Here is a 24204-nt window from a genome sequence, read left to right as displayed (position 1 = left end):
GACCTTGAATTCTGCTTTCATGCACCCTGCTATATTACAACTGAAGACATGAAGGAATACCATTAGGCTAATATCATATACCAAATGTGCCTGAAAATATGTGTGTCTATTATATGAAGATAAATATTTTTCTTGCATTCCTAATATGCCTGTGGTTATCAATTTTTGCACACAATTTATGAACATGTATATTTAGAGCTGCCCGTCATATTTGCTGCTCAACCTACGCAAAAACTTATGTAACAGTGTTGTTAAATCACCTTAAACTGTATTATTTACTCGCATAGGAAATCTATCATGTATTATAATATGTAAGATTTATTTCTCTTTGCATTAACACATTCATCTTAATGCCCGTAATAGCTGGAACATCAATCATGCTAACGGTGTTCGTAAAGTGGCACAGTGGCCACTGGTAATTATTTAAAAAGGATCGCTGCCTATTAATGGTATTTTACCTCACCTTTCCCATTATCTGTAGCAACCAGTTTGTTTTCCTCTCAATTAGGCACGCAGGCAGTGAACAACACCCATCTCCTATTACTGGGATATGGCATCAGAGGCCATGGGGGAAGGGAAAATAACAGGCTGTTGTTACTGCTGCTGAGGGATTGTTTAAGCATTTTCTTGGCTGCATTTCATTTCTTAATTCTCTCCAGCATAACTTGCTCCTCTATTAAACCTTTGCCACTCCCTTTTCCTGGTCTGAAGACTGACCTGAGTTGATCAGGATGTGCTTTTTTGTTTACCTTCATATTCTATTCCATTTTAAATTGTTATTCCATCAAATTTTTACCTTTTTGTACACTGAGTTAAAAATGGATTTGCTGACGGAGCTTTTGTCTTACAGGTAGCTCTGATTGTAATTTGTAAATTAAGCAGATATTTCATTATCAGACAGGTTCATTAAAATGATCACACGCAAGGCCTGAGATTCAGTTTTATCCCGTTAGCCTTTTATGATTGAGTGTATAAACACATAGATATGTTCCACATTGTCAAAAATGTTACACATCTCTCAGATACATAGATTTGTTTTTATAATCAATTTGTCAAAGCCCCAAAGTTTTGTTTTTAAATTTAAAATAATATAAAGAAGTTAAAATTAGCACACTCTCAAGTCTGGCAACAACAAATTGAAGCTTTGAGAAGCTAAGCTTTTTATTCTGTTCTTAATCCCTAGTGTTTTAGACTTTGAACTTCCTTTTTCACACATCAAACAAGCATGATTAGCTAAATGAAAAATTTTAAAAACATTTTCTTGCGAAACGTAGCATTTTTTGAAATCAAAGGTAGCATCAGTAGCACTCTGGTCACTAAAACTGACATGTTCAACATTATAAATGTGAAAACTTTTATTTTTAGCATTACATTTTCAATTTAATTTTAGCTAATACAGTATCGGTATTTTTAGCTATACCAGTAGTGCTGAAAAACTAAAATTAGCATTTTTAGGCTGCCTTTTTGAACTTCAAACAAGCACGTTTAACTTGTCAATAAAAAAAGAAATTATTTTGTAGCTGCAAGTCTTGTGTTTTGAAGCCAAAGCACTTTGGATACTAAGATATTTAAAATCCATAGAAGGTATAACTAATGTTTTTAGACAAAATGTGAACTGAAGTAGCTAATACAGTATTAGCAATTTCAGCAAAAGCTATCGGTGTTGGAAAATATAACTAGCATTTTTAGACACAAAACACACATTTTTAAAGTTCAAACAATGCAGCATTTTGAAATAGTTTTGCCCAAAAGCATCATATTTTGCAGCCAAAACTGGCATCATTCACATTTTGGATATTAAACTATCATGTTATAAAACCAACATTTTTTGTGGAGTAGCTAATACAAAGCTAGCATGTCCAGACTTCAAACTAGAATTATAGACTTCAAAGTAAATGTTTAGCTACATTTTAAATTTCAAATTTGCTGGCATTGTCAACACAGGATAAATAAATTAACATGTTTTGAAAGATTTTAGATGCTAAAACTAGTATATCTAGCTAAAACCAACATTTTACTGGGCTAGCTAATAAGACTTTTTTTTGGCTAAAACTAGTTTTGTTGGAAAACAAAGCTTACATTTTAAAATGTCTTTTGTTGGGGGTGGGATTTATCTTTATTTTAGTGTTCAGCAACCACATTGTTATCCATAAACTTTCTTTTGACCCACTAATTGTGTAATCTACTAGTCAAGTGACATATTCTGTTGACTGCAAGCATATTCAGTATTAGCATAATTACCGTGGGCTGTCCTTTGATTTGCATGCATGTTGTGAATAAACATGTTTGTCCTGCACATATTTGTGTGTGAAGTGGAGGGATGCTCCTCTGTGCACAGCCAGTCTATTCTGTATAGCTCAACCTCATGTGGTGAAGATGTCTTCCTGCCACACTGCGCCGACTGCTGCGGTCGCACGGTTCTGACTGTGCAAAGCCTGAGGCAAGAGAGTGAAGTGTGTCAGCCTGCGCAGCTGATAACACTGCTTCTGTCACACTCAGGCCAAAGAGTGTTTGCTGGGGAGCCAAAGCCAGTGATGGGTTTGTGACGCAGCACGCAGTAGCATTCAAATAGCGAAATTGGGGTGGGCACTTTTTTCCTCATCCCTTGAACTGTGTCACGTCATTTATTTTATGCCACATGATGTGTTTTCATTTTCCTCATGGGGAGCTCACAGCGATTACGCCTGAACATCTTTCCATCAGAATGTTGTGCCACTTGACATATGCTGAGTTTTATCCCAGTGGAGTTTTTTTTTTTTTTTTTTTTAAACACTTTGTTAACCACATGGTACAGTGTTTGCACAGAATGTTTTGTTCAACTAGATTTGTTGTTTCTTTACATCTGTGTGACGCTCTACCACAATGGCAAGTGCTTCTCTATCTCCTTAGGCCATTGCCTTCCCACAGTTTCTTTCATGGAAAGAGGCACTGACAGAATAAAGCAGAGCTCCTTGAGAGCAAGCTCTCTTATCAGCCTCCAACATCTGGCCAAGACTGATGGGCTCTTGAATAGCTCTTCAAATATCATTGAGTTTGAGCTGCATAATGCTTGTTTAACTGCATCCTTGCTACAATACTAATTCACTCCATCTCATTATGTGTCTTTCACCAGAGGAACCCATTTCTATGATTACCGAAATTAGTTCCCCAGCAGGGCGGGATTGATGTGAGGCACTATACTAAAGGGAAAGAAAAAAGAGAGATTGAAAGGTGAGTTAAGTCATATGTGAGCAAAAGAAACGAAATACGCTGTGACCAGCCGTGATCATACATTACAAGTAGGAAAAACATTGAATTTGCAAGCTGTTACGTGTTTAAATCTCTGACATAAAAAGCAATTTTCTCTGCAATGCAAACCATTTTTGTGGGGGAAATGAGTGTTGCTAAATTGAAGCCATTATTGCTGATTTAAAACGTATGGCCTTGATGCATTGCAACCAATTAGATGAAAGCTCTAAGGTAATCTGCACCAGATTTAAGAATTTATCCAAACACCTGGTTCAGTATCTGCAAGTCACTGGGTGCCAAGCTTCTGATCATACAGGAGGAGGGTTTGAGCAGATGTGTCACACACTGAGCCAGTTTTGTTTCTGTCACAACAGCAGGACATGAGCGCGATGGGCCAATCAAATCACGTTTTGTTTTCTTTTGATTACGGGAGAATTATTGCATTATTGCCACACAGCAAGCTTTGTTTTCTTGTGATCGTGAAAGAAGTATTTCATAGCATAATGGCTTTCTTTTGGGACAAGACCTGCAGCGTTTTTGTGTTATTTGTTGCTTTTCTTTCAACCATTTTTCTCCTCTTCTTCCCCCAGTTTGTAAAGGCCACCTCCCCATGTAACCCAGGACATGCTGAGCCATCTCCCACTGCTCACCTGGGGAGGGTGTAGACGGCCATGTGCAGTCTCCGATGCACATGGAGTCACCAGCTGCTTCTTTTGACCCGACAGTAAGTAGATTCACAGCACATGCAGAGGTTCAGACTATCTCCTGCAGATGCACACATCTCCACACAGATGCCCTTATCAGCCAGTAGGAGTCACCGGTGCAGGTATGAAGCGCTCTGCCAGGGAAGCTTTATGGAGCTTTAGCCACAAATTAAACCGGAATATTAGACACTGAGTATTTTACATGACCCAAATGCCAACTAGTGTTAAATTACTCAGGAATTTGGGCATTTTTTAACTTCATTGCACAAAGAAATAAAAGAACCTAAAACCTGATCCAGAAAAAAATCAACTCTTTAGTAGGCATAGTGGTATCAGCCTGTTAAGAAAGGATTATTTGCTTGGTTTTTGAATGAAATGTTTCTCCAATATTTGTATTTTTTCCCATGAAACACTCGATCACCTCTTGAGAACACAAATTTATTGACATGAAGGTAATTAAATGCTACTGGTTGTTATTATTATTGCCTCATGTTGTCGGTTTGATGCTTTGTTCCATAGTAACAACGTGGAGAAACAGGAGACATAGGGAGTGAGAGGGGTAAAACATGCAACAGCAGTCCTGTACTATAACAGTTAGGCCACTAGGACGCTCTCATATCAATGTTAATACCAATAACCTTTGATTTCTGTGCACATTTGGTCATGACTCGCTTTAAAGAGTCATAGCAAGTGCTGAAACTAGCATAATGTTGAAGTCCCACTGCTTTAAGTTACTGTAGAGGAATAATTTTTTGTCATCATTCAACTCTGGCCACCTGAAAGAGCAGCAGCCTTCATGTAACATGTTTAAACGTGATGATCTGGGCTGGCCTCTTACAGATTTGTATCACTAGAAAAGGAAAATGTTCTATGAAAGTCTTTTATGGCTTACAAAGCATACAATACCACAGTACCACCAGCATTATCTTATAGCTGGAAATGGTTGATAATTCTGGCATAGAAACATTAGGATCATTACTTGCCTAATTACCAGACAAAAAGGACAATTTTCAACTGTAAAATCTCAGGACTTGATCCTTTAATAACCAAATTCCAGGAATTGTTATCAACAATGCTTTGGTTTTATATAAAAGTAATCATAGGCCTTTAATGAATAAGTCCAACAGTCAAGTATGGATAATGGAACCTGCCTCAATACTCCAGTATCAGTCAGGCTCTAGTCACAAGAACAAAACCTTTGGGAGTTATTGACACGAGGCAATCTGTTGCTGAAAAATAAACCCTAAATAAATAAAATCTCCGCACCTGCTGATTATTGATGATTACCACAGTACACATGCTCACCTGTCAAGATTATTTTGTGATCGTGACACAACACAATCCTCTTATGTCAAGACAAGACATAGTAATAGATGCTATATTTTCTGGCTTTTTTGCTCATGTATCCTTTAAGAAGTAAAGATTTCTTCCTGTTGTGTTCGGAGGAGAAGGCAGGGAGCAAATGAACAGGTCTTGCTGGTTGAGACTTGCACTGCTCTGAGCTATAGGCGATGAATCATCGGCATCATGAGATAAAAGGCAACATCTCTCCATCTGTTTTTCAGTCTTTTCATTACTCCTGCAATTCAGTAGCACTGCTGTGAGTGTGTTTTAAAATCTAAAAGGCATATCATTATTTGTTTTCATATAGATCATATCTGTGAATTTTTGCACTTGTCACAGATAGGAGTTCCTGCAGAGGCTGAGCCTAGAGGATAATGCAGCGTGGCCAAAATGTCCTAATTGAAAATAATGCTCCGCAATCATCGTCATTTAATATCAATTATATCAAGGCCTTATCTCAACTGCTTGGGCTCCCCTTGTAGCAAATCATGTTTTTTCTCTTTATGGCTTTTGTTTGAAATGGCGCATTATTAGCTTAGTTCATGCAGAGAATCAGCAAGCACTGTAAATGACCAATTAGGTGGCTCCTTTGGTATTCTTTCAATTAACCATTTTATATTGTATTTAAGGAAACAAACATCACAGCTGGCCCCTCATTTCCACTCAGACTATCATCAGTGTTTCAGATCAGGGTGTGCTGTGATGAGGGTTTGTGGAAATAGCAGACCAGAGAAGTCAGCAGGTCATAGTTTGACATTGCTCATTATGACTTCAGCCACTGAGGTCAAGCAGCCAACATGCCACGACTCTGACACGGAGGCTGTGGTGACCAGAGAATCAATGTGATGTCATCGCACATTCATCCCCAGAGAGCCAGTGAGTTGTGGGAATAGGTATCAAGTCTGACCCTGTTTGGAAAGGAAGCCCCCCCCCCCCCCCCCCCCCCCCCGTGATGATGAGGTCACAGCACATCATTACTTGATTGACGTGGTTGATTAACAGTGTGGCTCCAAATGTACAAACCCAGTTACACTTAGATTTGAAATGTCAATGTGGAGAATGATCAGACTCATCCATCATCCTAGTTTCTCAAGTCGCAGAGATTATCATTTTATGTCTGTTTACTGTACTTTCATTGTACATCCCTGTTTGAATCTATCACTGGATTGTTTATTTGCTGGTGGGGCTTTCATCACTATCCCAGAGCCCTGAGTCATTTGTTTTTTCTTTAGCATCAGACTACATGGCGTTGCTGCCTTTTAATGCAAAAAAGTTGCAAACAGGACACACAGTCTATGTTAATGGGAACTCAGTGCATTGCAATATCAATAGCTGAAGCCTCAGCCATTTGCAATGCAATTAAAAACTCAATTTTCAAAGCGCTTTGGTGAGGGTGATAAATGGGCCAGTAATCCCTTAATTGTTCTCTCTTAAGCAGAATCACAGGAATGATAGATGTTTCATTAGAGGAGGGGTAAAACTTCAAGTAAATAAAATCACATGCAGAGTTTACTGAGTTTATTATCACTAAGCATCCACAGAAATGCGTATTATATTTGTATATCATTAGAATTTTAATTATTTTTAGTTTTCTTTCAGCTTTTTTGGGATCATTTTCAGGACCACGGACAGTTCTGTTGGCTCTGGGTCCCTCTGGCAGCATGTGTGTGTTTTTCAGTGTAATTAAAGATTTAATTATTTATTTTTTCCCTGTATTCTATCCTTAAAACAGACCAACACCGAAGAACTGAGGAAGAACATGGAGAACAAACTTGTTCGTCTCATGTGCGGCAGCTTCTCCGAGGATGCAGCAGCAGCCACAGCTGGAAGTGGCCGAGCCTTTCAGAATCATTGGCCACCTGAGATTGCAGTGTTTTTATTGATTCGGCCAACTGTAGGCCAATATTGACAAGTGCTGCGTTTATTCCGAGTTATTGTAATCCGGCGAGTTGAGGCTTTTTAATTTAATGTCAGATCAAGTTTGACCAAAGATTGGCCCGCCAAGACGGGTCCAATCGGAGTTCAGATCAGCTCCCTCTTCTCCCACCAGCCCCCATTTCCCTCCCTCCCTCCCTCCCTCTCTCTCTCTCTCTCTCCCTCCCTCCCTCCCTCCCTCTCTCCCTCCCTCCCTCTCTCTCTCTCTCTCTCTCCATCTATCTTTCTTTTCTTAGTTGCAAAAAAATGCTCTGCAGCTGGGTTGCACCTCAATGAATGAATCGGTGCACTGTGAGCGACCATCATCTCTCCTCTGGATTTCCATTGCACCCGGCTTCCATCCAGAACATATGAATCTGCTCAGACAGAGCCCTTTGAGGAGTTGAACAGATAGGTCGGTGAAAATGGCACAACGCGTGGTTTTCTTTCTCCTGTGGCTCTTTGACCGCTCATTCGCAGGATTTCCCAACCAGATTAATATCGGTAAGTGTGTTTTGCTGTGTTGGACAGCTGCAGACTTCGGTTTTGTGAGGACAAACGAAATGCAAGATTGCAATTTTATACCGGATACGGCGCGCGGAGCTCTGCGCAGTGATAAGAGACTAACTTGATTTACGAAACGCTGCCAGCTCAAAGCGGCTGATTATAGAGAACTAAATTAAACCTGCAACCTCTGCTAACTGTGTCATTGTGATCCCTGCATGAAAATAAGTGCCTTTTTTTTTTTTATAAGGAGGACGATAGACGGTCAGTTCCCCGGCTCGATCCGAGGAGTTACGTACATGCGCGCCGGTCAAAAAAATGCATGAGTTATTCTTTTAAATTCCATTTAGCTGCTCCTTATCACAATAGAGTTCATCCTCATTTAATAGAATAAGAGCCAAAGCTGACACTAGACTGGTTGCGAATGTCTGATCTTGGTTTCCATCTCTTCAAGGGGGACTGTTCATGCGTTCCACGGTGCAGGAGCACAGCGCGTTCAGGTTCGCCGTCCAACTCTACAACACCAACCAAAACACCACTGAAAAGCCTTTCCACCTCAACTACAATGTCGACAACCTCGAGTCGTCCAACAGCTTCTCGGTCACCCATGCATGTAAGTGTGCTTCTTTGCCAGCCGTGTCCAGATTCCCACTACTTCTGTCCCCCAAGAATGAGCAAGAATTATTTATGTCAAACTCATATGGAGCTTATAGAAGCCACAGCTCAATGCAGGAGAAGCAGACAAGTTCTCACTTCATTCTGTTAGATGAAGTCTCAGTGGGACTGAAAGAAACAACACTTTATATATATATATATATATATATATATATATATATATATATATATATATATATATATATATATATATATATATATATATATATATATATATATGCAGCTTTTTTCTTCCTGCAAGTCATCCTAGATGTTTATTCTGTTTTAGCACAAAATGTAGAAATCCTATTAAACATTTTCATTCATGGCAGTAACATTTTTTGCATGCAGCAGATATAGTTTGGAACCATGCTGCTGTTACAACATTTACAGCAATGGTGCCTGAGTTTGGCAATATGCAGCAAACATACAGCCTGTTGTAGTCTGCAACTTACTGTATCTATGGAGGTAGTGGGTTTTCAAACTAAATCTAAATCATTTTCTCACACAAGTGATTCACTAATCAAGAAGAAATTATACAAAATGATAATTTATGGTGTGCTGTTTTTCCATGCTTTCGTGTCATTATGTGGTTCTGTTCATCTCATGGTGCAACTGGTGTAACTTTGCTTTGTAGCTGATGGTGAAAAAAAAATCTCTTTTTCCATACTCTGCTGCAGTTTCTTAAAAAGTCAGCAGACGGAGAACAAAGATGGACAAAATGGGAAGAAATGGACTCGAGAGTGCCCTTTTGTGATGTAATTTTAAATGATGAGTTCACTTTGGCTGAATGGCCGACTTTGTGTGCTCACAGCTCTGTGTGGCTGGTGTGGCTGAGTCCCTCTAACCCCTGTGTGGCATGGTCATAATGGCCTCTCTGACTCTCAGTGTGCCAGAGCGTCTCCGCCTGCTCCGTCCTCTGACTCCCCCTGTGTTACAGAGCATCTCCCCCAGCATTGCAGAGTCAGCTCATTAGCACTCAGCCCTCATAGCACCTCACCGTGCTGTCATTGGGTGAAAGGGGGAAAAAAAATCCATAGCTCCCCAACCAACGCCAGCAAATGAATCGGGCTCAGACCTGCAGAGGAGGTGGGTCTGAGCAGTGAGGGAGATGAAGCAGAGCATCATATCAAGGCAGCAGAGCCGCAAGTGCCGTAACGAAGGCATCCATAAGAAACAATAAGCAAATGAGAGTGAATAAATAATAGATAGCGCTGTGCAATTTCACGCATGTTGAAGAGGAAGGGAAGCATAGGAGAAAAAGGCTTGATATCAGAATCTAATTAAATTCAGGGGCAGACAGAGCTTTAGCAAAAAGAAGTGGTTCCTCTGGGAGGCGTGACCCCGTTTCTTGCTTCTTGCTGCTATGTCTCAGCATCTCCATCATGAGTACTGTCTCAATACTGCAATAAACTTCAAATAGGAAAACTGAGCCTTTATAATGCAAAGAAACTAATGTAGAAATAGGAGTGCGATCGTCAAATGTCATTGCAATGTTGGTCCTCTGATGTGCATATTAATATGCTGTTCTGCTGGAAGATTTACCTGCTCCACTGCACAAAGAAAAGTTTCATGCTTAATACACTGAAAGTTTCCTCCTTAATTGTAGGATAATCAACAAACTTTGAGATGGTCTTCAATCAGAACGAGATGCAGCGTTCTTTTGAATCTAATGTGTCTAATGTATGATCTAAGACTTTTGTCAAGTGAGTGTCCTGAAACTGTTGTCAAGCTGAGCTCGCAAATGGCAGACAGCTCATGCTGGGCTTACAACAGTCCACAAGCACCTCGGATTGTCTCTACCAATGTAGTGAGCAAAATAGAGATGACGGTTATTAAAAATCACTTATCTGCTGACTTCCAGGCCTTTGAGACTTCGCCTCCAGTGAATGAAGACCTCCTGTACGCTGAGTTTTACATTTGTCAGCGCTGTTGTTTGTTCTGCAAGCTGTCACAATTATTTAGTGGACATTCAAATTCCCTGTGTCATCCATAGCCTCATGTGAATGACTCAGACCTTTGTCAGCAGAAGCACACGTCTACTTTATGGTTGGACAAGGTTTTACAAAAGTGGCATTTATGTGAGTTTGGGGGGAACATCTATTTTGAGACAACCTTCACTGCTTTGATTAAGATGAGATCTGGCTTCTTCTTTTGTGTGTTATACTGCTTCAGTGTTGCATTCTCTCTTTGCTCTGGGACAGCTAGTGCGAGAGCCGTCTACTGTGACTCGTCATAAAGATCACTCCCCCTCATTTGTTGTACATCCATTAAATATATAATACTGAGAGAAGACTCAAAGGCGTGCATACAGTCAAATAAACTTGTGTTTATGTAGCTTTTTAGAAACAAAATGTGGAAATCCTCCGGCATAATGAAGGAACAGCCTTGTGTCAGAACAATTTCTTTCAAGTCACTTTAAAGCCGCATGCTGTTAATTGAATTAGTGACCGTCAGGAAAACAATGCATGGCTTCAGTAATCCTTAAGGCTTGGCTTTGTAGTGCAGCAGCATTGGTATGTGCTTTGGTGGCAAGACTGTTGTTGCTTTGAAGTGACATCAGAACTCGTGAAATGTGTAATTACCAGTGCAGGGTCCATAATAGCTATGGAAGCTAGGAGTCAGGTATACTGAGAAGGCAGGAGTAGTTCAAAGCAAGGGGCACCAGTTTGAGGAGAGCAGAGCAGACAGCATTAATGTTCCTGATGGTCACAGCTAGCCAACTTAATGACACTATCGTCCTTTTTTCTCTCCTGTTTACTCTTCTTCTTCTTCTTCCTCCTCCTCCTTTACCTGAGGCGAAAAAAACATCAAGCCCCGCTCTGCCTCCCCCTTGCCACGCTATTTATTAGATTACTCGCCTTGATTCCTGTTAAAGGCAAATTTTGCACTGCTTGGCTTTTGAATCTCATCTCACTATTCCTCATTCCTCATTCTGTCATTAAGCTAATGGTCTGTATCCCCTCTGCCAGCCTTCTTACATGTGCCTACCCCTCTTTTATTGAATCCTCCAGGTTCTTAAACTCTGGCAGCAGCAGATGCTTCTTTGGCTACGCTGTTCACCACCCCTCTCCTACTGTTGTTGGCTGTAGAGAAAACTGCTTCACTTCAAGGGAATGGAAAAGAGCACAGGATAAAACAAGACACTGCGACTGCATTTGTCTTTCCCAATGGCAAGGAGGGGGAAAGGGACAAGAAAGAAAAGCTGAATAACTGTGAGGTGCAATGTGTCATACTGTAAATGGAAGATACTGATGGTAAAAGAATTGTATGACATTTTGGTAATAGTTTTCTTGCCAAGAGTTAGAGGAGAAGATTGATACTACACTCACGTCCGTGGGAAGCTGGAATAAGCAGCCAGGTAGCTTAGCATAAAGACTTTGCTGGATTATTTATTGGGCACCAACCAGCTGAGACTGCAAGAATTTACTGGTCCCAGCCAAGAAACGGTCCACTGCATAAGTCCAGGAAGGAAACAGCCATTTCAGGCTTTGGTTTTTGTACAAATTACACAAACATAATATGTGTTAATTATCAGGCTTTGGAGGGGCAGCAAGGTGGATTTTGTTACCTTTGGGCAGAGCCTGGTTAGCTGTTTCTTCATGTTTCCAATCTTTATACCAAGCTGAGCTAACTGGCTGCTGGCTCTAGCTACAACACAAGGATGATATAAATCTTTTCTTCTCCTGTTTGGCAGAAGGGAATAGCTGTTGACTAATATGATGCTAGAAATTCCATACTGCAGCATTAATATTGTCGGTTAGAAAATTAATTACTGTCATCACACAATGTTTGTGCATTGCACTCTGACTCGATGTTATATTGTGCATAATGCAGGATGATCTCTGGTGATAATATGTGAGCTGTGTCGTCGAGGATCAGAAACGGTGTGGAACCCATTAAGACATTTCATTTAATGGTCTAGAAGAATGCTCCAACAGATGCTTGTGTTTATGTGGATGAGGGATATCAACAGCATTGATGAGGATTATCAGACCTACCCAAGAACACAGTGATCAAGCCTAATTTTTGTCTAGATGCGTCCTTACAAACATCCTATTTGCTGACCTTTTTGCCCACCCAGATTGCTAGCTCTGCACATGTTGCTGAGAAACACCAACAGTCTCTTTACACCGGCGGCCTACACTATGACTGAGCACATGTGGCAAATGGCATATGTTGTGAAGCACAGACAAAAAGGCCCTTACAAAGTCTTCGCATGTATTGTTGAGTATAGCTTTTGGGGCTGTTGTTATTGTGGTGGTGTGTGAATGGATGGTAAACAAAGCGACAGGGAGACATGTTTTTGCAGTGCTTGTCCTGACAGAGACAGGCTATGGTCGAGAGAAGCTCCTCAGGTGATTGTAGTGGTGCCACACGTAGTTCTTAAAGGCTGCTGCTCAGCTTGAAAGGTGTGACGAGGGAAACATGGCAGGGGATGCTGGGAAAGGGAGGGAGTGGTGGGAGGATAGAGACTGCAGTACGAAAAAGCAAGGAGAAAAACAATTTGAGTAAGGATTTTTTTAAGGTTGCTTGGAGTATGTGTGTGCATGAGTCTATGGCTGTGTTTGAGAGAGAGCGAGACAGAGAGAGAGAGACTTCTCCAGGCTATGGGGGGTTGTACCGGGACATGCCTTCATAGTCCAGCTGTGTAGGAAGAACAGATGGAGGCTTGTTTATGGATGCACAGGCATGTGCATATGAACACGTGTGTACACATATGCACAGAACTGCTACACACACACACCCACCCACATCCTATGTAGAGACAGACACTTCCTCTCCACCTCCTCCCATTTGTTACTGAGTAAATCTCAGCGTTTTGTACTGAATGTCCCACGACACACTTCATCATTCATCCAAAGTAAAGGTCATGGTGAAAATATCGCAGTCTCACCCTGTGTCTCTGTGTGCAAACAACACAATTTTAGAAAGTACCATTTTCAATATATATGCAGAATAGGATTCGTGTGAAAAACAAACTATGCAAAAGATGAAACAGAAAGTGTATTTGATGAACACCATGACAGTGCAGAAGCCTCTGAGAGAAACACGAGTCACAGTACAGCAATGCAATGGTGTGATTTGGAGGCCAGCAGGCCAGGCGCTCTCAGAGGAGCGTCGAGGTGGTTCGATACGGGCCTCAGTCAGATGAGTGGTACAGAAATGTTCTGGGATGGGGTTACATGCTCTGGGAGCTACGAGGCCTCTGAGACAGGAGCAGCACATCAGCAGGAGGGGATGACTGACAGCTCAGTTTAGACCGAAAAGGATGACGCACAGAAAGGCTGGTGACTAAGTCGGGCACAGACACGTGTTATAATTGCTTTTTTTATGGTAAGTTATTGTCATTATTTTTAGGAACTCCTTCTAAAGTGTCAAAAAATCCATTAATACAAGTTAAAACAAGTGCTACAGTAATTATACTTCAGTGCATGTTTTGCTAAATTTTAGTGGAGATGAAGTACTAATGACTAACTTTAAATTTCCTACAATTTTCCTGAAGTCTTGCTGGCATGGTTACAGTCACTGGTACTGTTTGTTATGGCCGTATGAGGCGAAAGCTTTTTCATACAGCAAACACATAAAAGACTTGGAAATTTCCAAAGGCCAAACCTCCAAAGGGAACGTTATTTTGACCTAATTTGCTGGCCATGAAATGCCCTCCACTGTAGCTGTGTTTTTTTTAAAAGTCAAGCACATAGCTAGCTGAAACTGTAATGAGATTCAAAATACAAAACATAGAACACACTCCCAGGCAGCTTCAACACAATGAATTTTTAATCAGAATATCAAAAGATCCTCTTAAACCCAACCTGAGGAGAAGTGCTGCTGTCGGAGCGTTATTTGTCTTGGAATCAATGAGGCTGCCAGATGTTGTTTGGTAAAGCAACAGATTTACTCCCTTGTTACTGTGGTGGCTTCAAATCTCCATATATCTTTCACAAACACTGGGCATTTGGCCGTTTTCGGCAGCTGCGCAGCATGACAAGTACATAGTGGAAGGAAAGATTTTTGATTTGGAACATTAGTAAATCACATCATTACATCCTGGATTAACATTGGCACTTGCACAGATTTATCTAACCCGGGCAGTTGTGTCTTTCATGGTGTGTTCAGACCTTCTGTGGGGATGTTGGGTTGCGGTCTTTGGAATTCCTATTGATTTCCTTTATCTATCTACTCAGTTTTCCAGGGCAAATATCATAAATTGGAGGTGAGAGGAGGGATTAAGGAGAAATGATTGTAGCTGGAATGTCAGGCACCCTGGAGATGTTGTCTCCCTACAGCTTGTAGTTTCAAAAAGAGCAAGCCAGAATCACTTTTTATTTTATTCATATGATAACTCTTGTTTTTATATAATGCATACCATAGCAATACTATGATTAAATAAAAGAAACTACAGTAGGCAGGGATCATCAAAAGGCAAAACAAACAAATGATAAATTCTGAAATACGGTCGACCTCCTCTGTTCTAAGCCCATCCCACCAGATCAGCACAAAGATAGTCAAGCTAAAGGTCGACGTTTATTTGAGGCTTCAACTGAGATGGAACGCTGCTGTCCCAAGTCAAGGTCCTCTGTCTACCCCATCATGGCCAAATGATGCAAAACAATGTTGTCTACCCCAGTTTTAAATGCACCAGGCAGAGTTTTTGTCCTTACTTCACCAGCATCAAAATGACAACAATTCAAAACTGGAATAGCAGTTACATTTATTTGTTAATTTGAGCTTCATTTACTCAATTGCAACTGTCAATTTGTGTACCAAGTGGCCAAAAAAAAAACAAAACTGAAATATGAATTGATTTCTGTCAAATATGAGAATATGAACTAATCGGCTCACATTCTGAACCAGGAAAAACACTGTCAGGCACATATGCGGTGCTTTACCACTGATAGATTTGTACATCTATAAAAACTATTTGTGCCACAGCTGAAACCCTGATGTTACCATTTGCCATTCTACCACGAATAGGTTTCGATATAATTTGTGGAACGCTGACCCATATGTGAGCTTTATGGCAAAGCCATGAATGCAAGGCGTAGATCAAGCCCCCTTTTTCCGTCTGCAGACATGATGCAACATGACAGCCCAACTATGCACCGCACATCTGCTCGCCACTGTTCAAATAATGGGGTGGTTTCTGGACTATAAGTCAACAATGACAGGCTAAGTCTGTGTACCCTTATTGAAGATGATATCAACACTGGCTTGTGATGAACAAGAGAAGCCGACTGACCATATAAAAAAGCAGCGATAAACACTATGAGGGGCCACACAGGAGGAGACACAAAATCTTAGTGGTGCATTAAGTATATTTGCTGCTGTGCTCTGTGCCAGAAAAAAACTGTTTCTGATAAGAAAAAAAAGGGTCTACATGTGGTGCATTCTAAGTAAAATGAACAGGGAACAAGCTGCTATTGTGAGCCATTCATTTCAGGTGCATCGGGGATATTTATGCCAGCAGTCCAGCTCCATGTGATGACTGCTTTCTATTTTGTTTTCTCAGTGAGCAAAACCTCTCAAGGAGAGTGGGCTATGTTGTTTGTGGCAGAGATTATTTTTCATTTCAAAATGTCATTTACTCTCATGCACCACTTGTGAAAAGACAGGGTGAGAGTAGGTAAAGGAAGAAGAAAAGAACAGCATTTTCAAAACTTGTCACTTGCAAAGATCTCTGACATTGCAGTCAGCAATTTTTAAAAATTTTTTCTCCCCTCTCTGTCTTTCTCATTTCTATCTCCCCTTCTTTATATATATTTAATCTCTCCCACAAAGCCCATTACAGCTATGTTCCCGCAGCCGTTGCCGTCACACTCAGCTAGCTATTGGCCATTCACTAGACTCCCCTACAATACCGGTAATCACTGAATCAGTAATCCCCTACTTGAGCTGGAATAGCACATCCGCATCGTGCCTCATCGGAAGTTGCTGCATTGGTCTGGCTTCACTGGGTCCTAAAGAAAAAGAGAGAACTCTGTAGTCTTCCTCAATAAGAGCTGCTGACTGCATTGTCCTAACCAAGGTCAGACAGCTCCTCAAAAAAAGAAAAAAAAACAAAACGCTTTTGTTGTTTTGGAAGAACTCGGAGTAAGGCATTAATTGGCACCTATGTGGAGTCTAATCTTGTGCGACCGCTTGGACTACATTATCAGCTGTTTATTGTTTGCTCTCCCTCTGTATGTGTGTGGTGGAGTGCAATTTCGGTGCTAAAGACAGTCAAAAATGAGGAGGGCATCAGGGTTGTGTTGTGATGAATACAAAACACCAACAGGGACTGTCACGATGTACTCTCCCAACTAGTAAATATTGGATCACAGTGCGACAGGGCTTCCAGCTTCCAGCCCTCTGTCTGCCGACTGAGCAGATTGATCTGCACGTTTCTGGCCTGTTTCAAAAGAGGCGGTCGCTAGCAGAGCCCTGCCAAAGCGGCATGTCTGTGCAGAAACAAGGGCTCCATCATAACTGATTGCTTGTGACAGTTCACAGTCGCCGGGCCACTGAAGCATCATAACCTTGTGAAACTAGTGGATGGGCACTCTAGCATACAGGCTGAAGGAGAGGAGGAAGGGAAAAAAATATTAGCATATTCCTTGCAGTGTTACAAAGATGCAAATAAGAAGTGTCGTGCCATGAACAGCCTGTGTGGTTAATATTAAACATATCTTATATAATGAAAGACATAATGCGGACCAACACCTCTGGAGATGGGGTGAATTTATAGACAATTACTGCAACTGTGATTGCAGTTGAAGAACAAGGCCCCAGCAGTGTCAAAGAGGGGCCTGTTGATGTGATGGAATAAACTCCTAATGACAATGAAACGGCAGTATCTTCTGGCAAGGCTGAGGAACAAAAACCCAAGCCACTCAAATCACTTTAGTTGTGTTGTCACTATAACAAGCGGCAACATATTTCAGAATGTTCGCTGATCCAGACTGTATTATGAATTTAATCTGATTTGTGTGAATGCTGTGAAGAGCAGAATGATAATCAGATACTTTGAAAAGATTGTAGGCGACTATGAAGCTCTGTTGGTGCCTTGACTTGGCCATAGAGTAGGTATTTGCCACTGCTGGCCCTCACTAGTCCAACTTAAATTAAGAATGTGTGCTCAACAGAGAGACGTTTAAATGTGACACTGTGGTGTGGTGTTGCGTTACGTTTCTTACCGCTGTTCTCCTGTCCTTAGCACTCACTGTCCTCATGAGTGAGAATTAAGTGAACATGATGTGCTCTTCCATCCATGACCCTCTTCTGTTTCTCCCTCCAATGGTTAATTCGGAGAGTGCTGTTGTGTGGGCTTTCGCCATTTCACACATGGCTACGTAAAACCTGTGGGCGGTTGCTCCCAGGCCACTGTCCGTGTTTGTGTGTCCATGCATGACTGTGTGATGAAATATTGAAGCGTTCTATCATTCCATCATCAACCATTGGCTAGCCTTCAGCGCCATTCCCGTTCCTTAATTTTATTTTTCAACCCTTCTTTAGCTCGGTTGTGTGGCTTTATTTTCCGCAGCGTGGCGTGCAGATCAGGAAGGCAAACCTCATCTGGACCCATGACAGAGCTAATCCATCGCAGCTGCAGAATGAAAAGGGCGTTTGGAGTGAATCCATTCCAAAGGCCTCAATGGAAAGCTTCTCTCAGATGCTGGTGCCCTTTGCAGCCCTGACAGTACTAGAATATGATGAAAAAGGGCATGAACGAGTTCAGTGGCTTAGCTATGTTTATAAAAGAAGGGATCGGGGAGGAGAGAGGCGCAGTGCTAAATATGGAGAGATAAAGTGACCAGCCACTGCGTTTGTGCATGCGCGTGTGATGTGAGCTGGATTGTAAATTCGTCTCACAGCACACCTGTCTTTTATGCTGAAGTCCAATGTCCAGAATTTGCTGTCAGATGATGTGTGAGGTTTCATACGCCTCTGCAGATGAGCTGCAAGCCTCCTACAGCAAAAACCACAAGCCAAAAGTAGCACTTTGAAATGAACTTTCCATAACGGAATGCACAACGTCTTTGAATGGTTAATACAAAAAGGCACTTTGCGCCTTCTTGTGCAAATGGACAGAGACTAAACGTGCTGTTCTTATATATGTCAAGGGCACAGAAAAGTTTCATCAGACTTGCTTTATATTCTCTAGCTTTCTTCTCAAGACTTTGTGCAACATATTTTCCTCCTGCCCCTCCTGCTGCTACTGTACAAGTACCGTCCCTAAGCTGTAAGGAGATAAACTTTGGGTCTTTTATGCATAAAGAAGCTTAAGTTTGGAAATTGCTCTCAAGTGGCCGGAGTTTGTGAAAAGTCAGTGAACATTTCACTCCCAATTTCAGGGGTTTGTCTCTGAGTAAAGCTTTATAGCCATAGGACACCCTGTCACTGAATTAAATATTACGAAATAATGAAGACTCTTGTTGCATGAGGTGTTTCTTGTTGCAGAAGTTGTGCAGCAGCTGGGGTTGGGGCTATAAATTGAAAGTCTCAGACTTTCCACCATGAGTCCTGCAAACCGGCGACTGCCAACATTCTGTATTTGCGGAGGTGTGTGTGTTGGGGGCAGAGTGGAGGAGTCCTCACTTCCCACTCTGAACGGCTGTCTGACACTATTTGAAAAAGAGTCAAATGAAGGACGCCTCAGCATGCAGCCTGTAAATCATAGACTGTATATAAAGATGGATGAGCGGTTTTGAAGCTCAGTGTGGTGGCTCTGGCCATCACCGTCTTGGCAGAGCCTGACTATTTCTAACTCCCAGCTAATCCAAAAGCAAAGAGGTGGAGCATGAGGGAAGCTTTGGGCCATGGACTGTCACTCAAAGCAGACACGTCCGCATTGTGCGCAACTTTAAGCCCTAATACAAATTTAACAAGTAAATTTTATAAAACCACAGCCCCTGTACAGTTGATATGAATGGGGAACATAGCTACAGAGACCAAAACCATTTTTCGTACTGGGCTGTAAACATGTTTATTTCTGCTGTAATGTTGGACATGTAAGATGGAGTTCAATGAGGACTGACTCACTTTTGGAGGCAGCCTCAAATGTCCATTCAAGCAGTTTTTGGCACTTCTGTAAAAGCTTCATTTTTCAGCCTCTGAGGTCAGTGATCTTTATTTTTTATATAGGAACCACATTGGAAAGACAAAGTCAACAAGAGAATCACAAAATACCAAAAGCCACCCAACCTGCCACTAATTTATCATCACAAAGCATGGATCATGTGAAGCAGTCAATACAATTCTAATTTTAAAAAAATACTGCTTAGCACTGGAATGAGCTGTGGAAGCCATTCATTTCATAGACATAACCTTCCTTCACCTGAAATCAGAGCTGAGTTTATCATCACAGTAAACACAAAAATTTGGATCAGCTGAGGACAAATAAAAAATTCTATTTTTCTTGAAATTTCCCAAGCTTACTTGTAACTTTTTTCCTGTACTTGGAAGACTTTCTGTCTGCCTGCTAGTTCCCTGTTCGGCATTTTGGATGAAACTAGTTAAAGCTTAGCAAGCATCATGAGGCTCACAAGTGGGTGGGATAACGTGCTGTTAAATGATGAAGATAAATTAGGGTGCACAACCACACACACAGCTTTTGATCTAGTTCTTGAAATATGATTTATAAATTGATGTTGCTCTTCAGCAAAACTCAATTGGAGAGCAACCACTAAAGACATTTTAATTGTCTTTTAGTCACTCCCCTGTTGTGTGAAAGATGGAAATCAGTATAACATGAATGTTCATTATATGGCCGAACTCCAACTGCCAGTTCCTATTAGTGCACACTTTAAACCGTTTTTTTAACCTAATTATTTACCAAATCGATTTCTCCTGGAGGCAGATTAATAAATTAGCAAAATAAAATGACTACAATTGAACAATGGACTCAGCTAATCGGCGATATATTTGTTCAACACTAGTAGCAAAGATGTTAATTTCACCATGTGCCAAAGTCTGTCATTAGTACTCAGTCAGAAAATGTTCCATTAGTTCTTAAACCATTAAGCACAGCTTACAGCCCAACTTCACGGTTCAAATTTGACCAACTATAATTGTAGGATTTTTTAGTGAAGGTACCATGTTATCAGAATCTCAACTATTATACTGAACCAATTGCCAGAAGCAAAAAAATTAGTTAAATGAAAATAAAACCCAAGTAATAAGCCACGGTCTCCCTTTCACCATTTTATAGGATCTATATATACTTATTAGAAAGGAATTGCAGCAACGATTGTTTACAGCAAGGTCTGCAACTTTTTCCTGGAAAAATACATGAACATCTTTAACACTGTGGTCACCCAAGCAGAATTCAGTTAGTCTCCACTGTATTTGAATATTATGGCAGAAAGCTCAAAATTATGTTTAAACAAAGATAAAATATATTGGCTTAGATGCCTTTAGAGGTAAGTTATGTTTCCTTCTGAAGCAAAAATAAATTTTTATGACAGCTTAATAAATCTTGCTTAGAGGTTAATTTATGTTGCATTAAGATTTTCATAATGTTATGATCAGTATTTTCTTTTTTCATCAGTTAGCCACCAAGATTGCAACCATTACAGTGCATCTTCGTCACGCTACAACCAGGATTTTTAAAAGCTTAAAACACCTTGGAACATGGTGACATGACATCAGACAAGATGTCAAACTGCAACCAAACCTTTTTGGTCCACCGAGAATACAGTTGAGCACATCCTTTCATTTATGGTGAGAAAACTTTTTGCTTTCTTGCTTTCAAGTGACTATACGTAGTGGCTCTAAAGTGAAGCCCTTTGCTGAAAATCGTTTTCTTGGGAAAATTTGTCTTAAAAAAGTAAGGCAAGTAAGGCATATTTTAAGGGTCTGCATGCTGAGGCCCTGGAATATAAAAGGATTACAATTCACTCACTGTCATAGCTCTCTGTTTTCCATCTCAGTCTCTCTGCTACCTCCACCAGCATTATCATTCAGGGACAGAGCACCGTCTCAGCAAGGACACTAATAAGATGAAAAGTGGCGCTGGACTCTACATACTTAACAATGCCTGCATAGAGGCTGAGAAGGAGAGGGAAGTCTTTAAGTGATGTCTTCAAGGTTAAACAACTGGTCCCATCTCCCGTCCTCATTGACTTATTCTATTATTCTTCACAGAAAGACAAAGGGCTCGGAAAGACGGGTCGTGCAGAGGTGCTGTTTTAAAATTCAGCCCTGCAATGAAGTTCCACAATGGAAATCCTTCATTGGCTTGGCTCATCCTTGTTCATTGCCATAGGATATGAATTGTGATATGTAATTTGATTAGCAACACCGGCAGCAAAGGCTTAGTTTACATGTGCAGGGAGAGGACCTAATAAGATCGTCGGATAGTCATCCCCTCTTGGCTTTCCATGTGCATATAAGCCATACATGAGACACAGGGATCTGAAATCCGCCTAAAGGACAGAAACAACCAGTCAGGAAGCATTAAACTCACATGGTGTGCACTCTATCAGGAATATGGAAATTTCAAGATTTCTTGCCGTCCTTTCTTGCAGCTGATAGGAGAAGAGAGACAATGACAATCACAAACCGGTTTATGAGGCACAGATAGAATGATGTATACAAGAGGCCAGGAAAACAATCCAGCGTTTTGACAGTGATGGAAAAATATATGTGCCTGCCAGACACCCACAAAGTTTACTCTTCTTGTGTTATTTTTTTTTCTTCAATCATCCCAATGAGAACAGGAACAGGAGAGGTTTTCAGCTGCCAGGTATTTTCCCTGCTGTGTAGAATTGGATTCAAAACAAGTCAGTCGTGTGTGGTGCTCTATACCTGAAATATTACGACAAATCTTTACCCAGGCGAGCCCGGCTCTCCCGTTGTCAAGTCGGATAATTTAGAGGCTTCTTCATAAACTATTCCTTTAATCTTTTTTGATGGAGCTGAGATTTTTCTCCTGTGTCTGCTTTTCTTGAAGGCAAGGTGAACTGTTTCCTGTGATTCAGCAGAGCCCTGTTTGTTGTGAAGGCAAAGACTGACAGCAACAGTTTAAATGTGTGCTGCTCTGATCTGGCATTTTGAACTCTGTCTTCCCTTTTCTAACTGTCCTTGTCACCTTGCCTCCTCTAACTCCTGTTGATCAGACTGTGTTTTAGCACTCATTAGCACACCTTTGCTGGCTGTCCATGCTTACGCAGCTGAGGTGCAATCTCCCGTCCTCATCCCCTTTGCTCTTCTTCACTTCATGCACCGTTCTCCTTCTTCTTCCATATTCATGTGCAGAGGAGAGCACGCTTTAGGCCCACAGTGCTGATTGGGAGGATTAGTGGTGTGTGAGGGACTTTGTCACCAGCTTTCTGGGAAATCCAATTACAGACTATCATAAGCCTTACATGTTTCATACTCTGCTGAATCCTCCTTAAAAATGCACACAGCCATACTGAAAGGGTCAGTGTTTAGCAGCTGTCCTTGCTGTGTTCTGTGGTGGCATCCTGCTGAAGGTGAGAGGAGTGATCATCTTTGAAAGAATAAGACAAGTCCTGTAGCACTCCTCTTGCCTCTGCATTGCAGCAAATGGTGGACTGCATGAGCCTCTCCAAGAAGGGATTGTTATTTGTTCAGTGTAATGGGACGGGATCTCTGCGGCTGGCTGTTGAGGTGAAGCCAGGGCCAAAGGGTTTAGGTCCGCTATCAGCTCACATAGATAGTCTGTAATTGCATGTGTCAAGGAAATGACATGAAGCGTACAGGGGGCATGCAAAGCGAGATTTTTGCATGTATCGGTTGAATCCTATCAAAGCGATTTCCCCCAGAGTTATTCAGCAAATCGTCCAAACTCGTGGCTCTACCACAACACCGTTATCTGAACCTTTTGAATGGCCCATGTAGAGACCATTTGAACAGCCTTCTTGTTCAAACCTCTTGCTCTTTGGCACGTTGAATAATAATGAACAGATGGCTGTACCGTGATAACGAAGACATCACCGCTTGCGCGAGTCCTCCGTGCAGTGTAGGTTTGTTTGCCTTGCACAATGCTTTCCACCCAGTGTGTTGCTCAGTGTTCAAACAAAAGCATGACGGCAGGACCTTGAAGGTGAAAATATCTGTCAAAAGAAGATGGAGTTGAGAGTCATCGAGTCCCTTGAGAATTGCTCACCGGCCACTCTCACAAGTACAGGACTATATCATCAAGATGGCAGGTGGAGAGGCGAGGGAGCTGATGGTTGAAGGGCTGCAGTGGAAAACAAGAGAGGAAAGAGAATAGTAAATGAACTCTGTGATAGGGAGGCATGTGAACCACATCTGATCTCAGTACCTCTGGTCCTCGGGTCAGTTTCACAAGTACAGCACTGGATTTTTATAGTAATTTGCAGCAGTGAAACCCTACATGTGTCAGTTATTACTAATGATGACACAAAGGCTTTGAATGCAGATCACAGATGGGACTTAATCCTCAGAATTTATGTTTGTAGAAGGAAAGGACATGTTGATAAAGAAAGAAATTCTGTTGGCCCAATATTCAAACACTTCAGGAACTAAATCATCTCAGCTGATAAAAATGTGACTCTGAATACATTATAAATAAAAGTTTAGTCTTATAGTTGAAATGCTTTTTTAGTGTTAATTTTACTATTAGTGTTACAATGATGCCATGTAAAGATTCATTTTGTATCGTCTTTTTCAGTCCATATAGAGTCCTGCTTTTAAATATTTTGGTATAAATCTTCTTATTTAAAGATACTTAAAGTTTGTATATCATCCATGTTATTTTACTAGATCACTACTATTTACTATTACACTGTTATATACTATTAAGGTATATCATTTACATGTTAATTATAATTTCAACACGTCTAAGTTGTTCTAAAGTATTGTGTTTAACTCGAATGTTAAATCATTT

At 41.0% G+C, this 24204-nt stretch overlaps 1 protein-coding gene across 6 annotated transcripts in view; it reads left to right on the top strand.

Annotated features, from left to right (window-relative positions):
- Nucleotides 1–7430: 7430 nt before the first annotated feature.
- Nucleotides 7431–24204, top strand: part of gria3b (glutamate receptor, ionotropic, AMPA 3b) — an 85208-nt gene continuing 68434 nt past the window's right edge. For 4 of the 6 annotated variants that reach the window (XR_002746073.3, XR_008603798.1, XM_035947496.2 and 1 more), the window contains exons 1-2: nt 7431–7694; nt 8149–8307. Coding sequence is in view for 4 of the 6 variants with exons in the window: in XM_035947496.2 (XP_035803389.1) it covers nt 7616–7694; nt 8149–8307 (238 nt within the window). In the remaining 2 variants the exon portion in view is untranslated. The remainder of the gene's footprint in view (nt 7695–8148; nt 8308–24204) is intronic. The other 2 variants (XM_023268779.3, XM_023268780.3) reach the window with 1 other exon arrangement.

This window comes from Amphiprion ocellaris, chromosome 13, assembly GCF_022539595.1.
Source record: "Amphiprion ocellaris isolate individual 3 ecotype Okinawa chromosome 13, ASM2253959v1, whole genome shotgun sequence".
NCBI lineage: Eukaryota > Metazoa > Chordata > Actinopteri > Pomacentridae > Amphiprion > Amphiprion ocellaris.
This window is presented reverse-complemented; position numbering and strand designations above follow the sequence as displayed.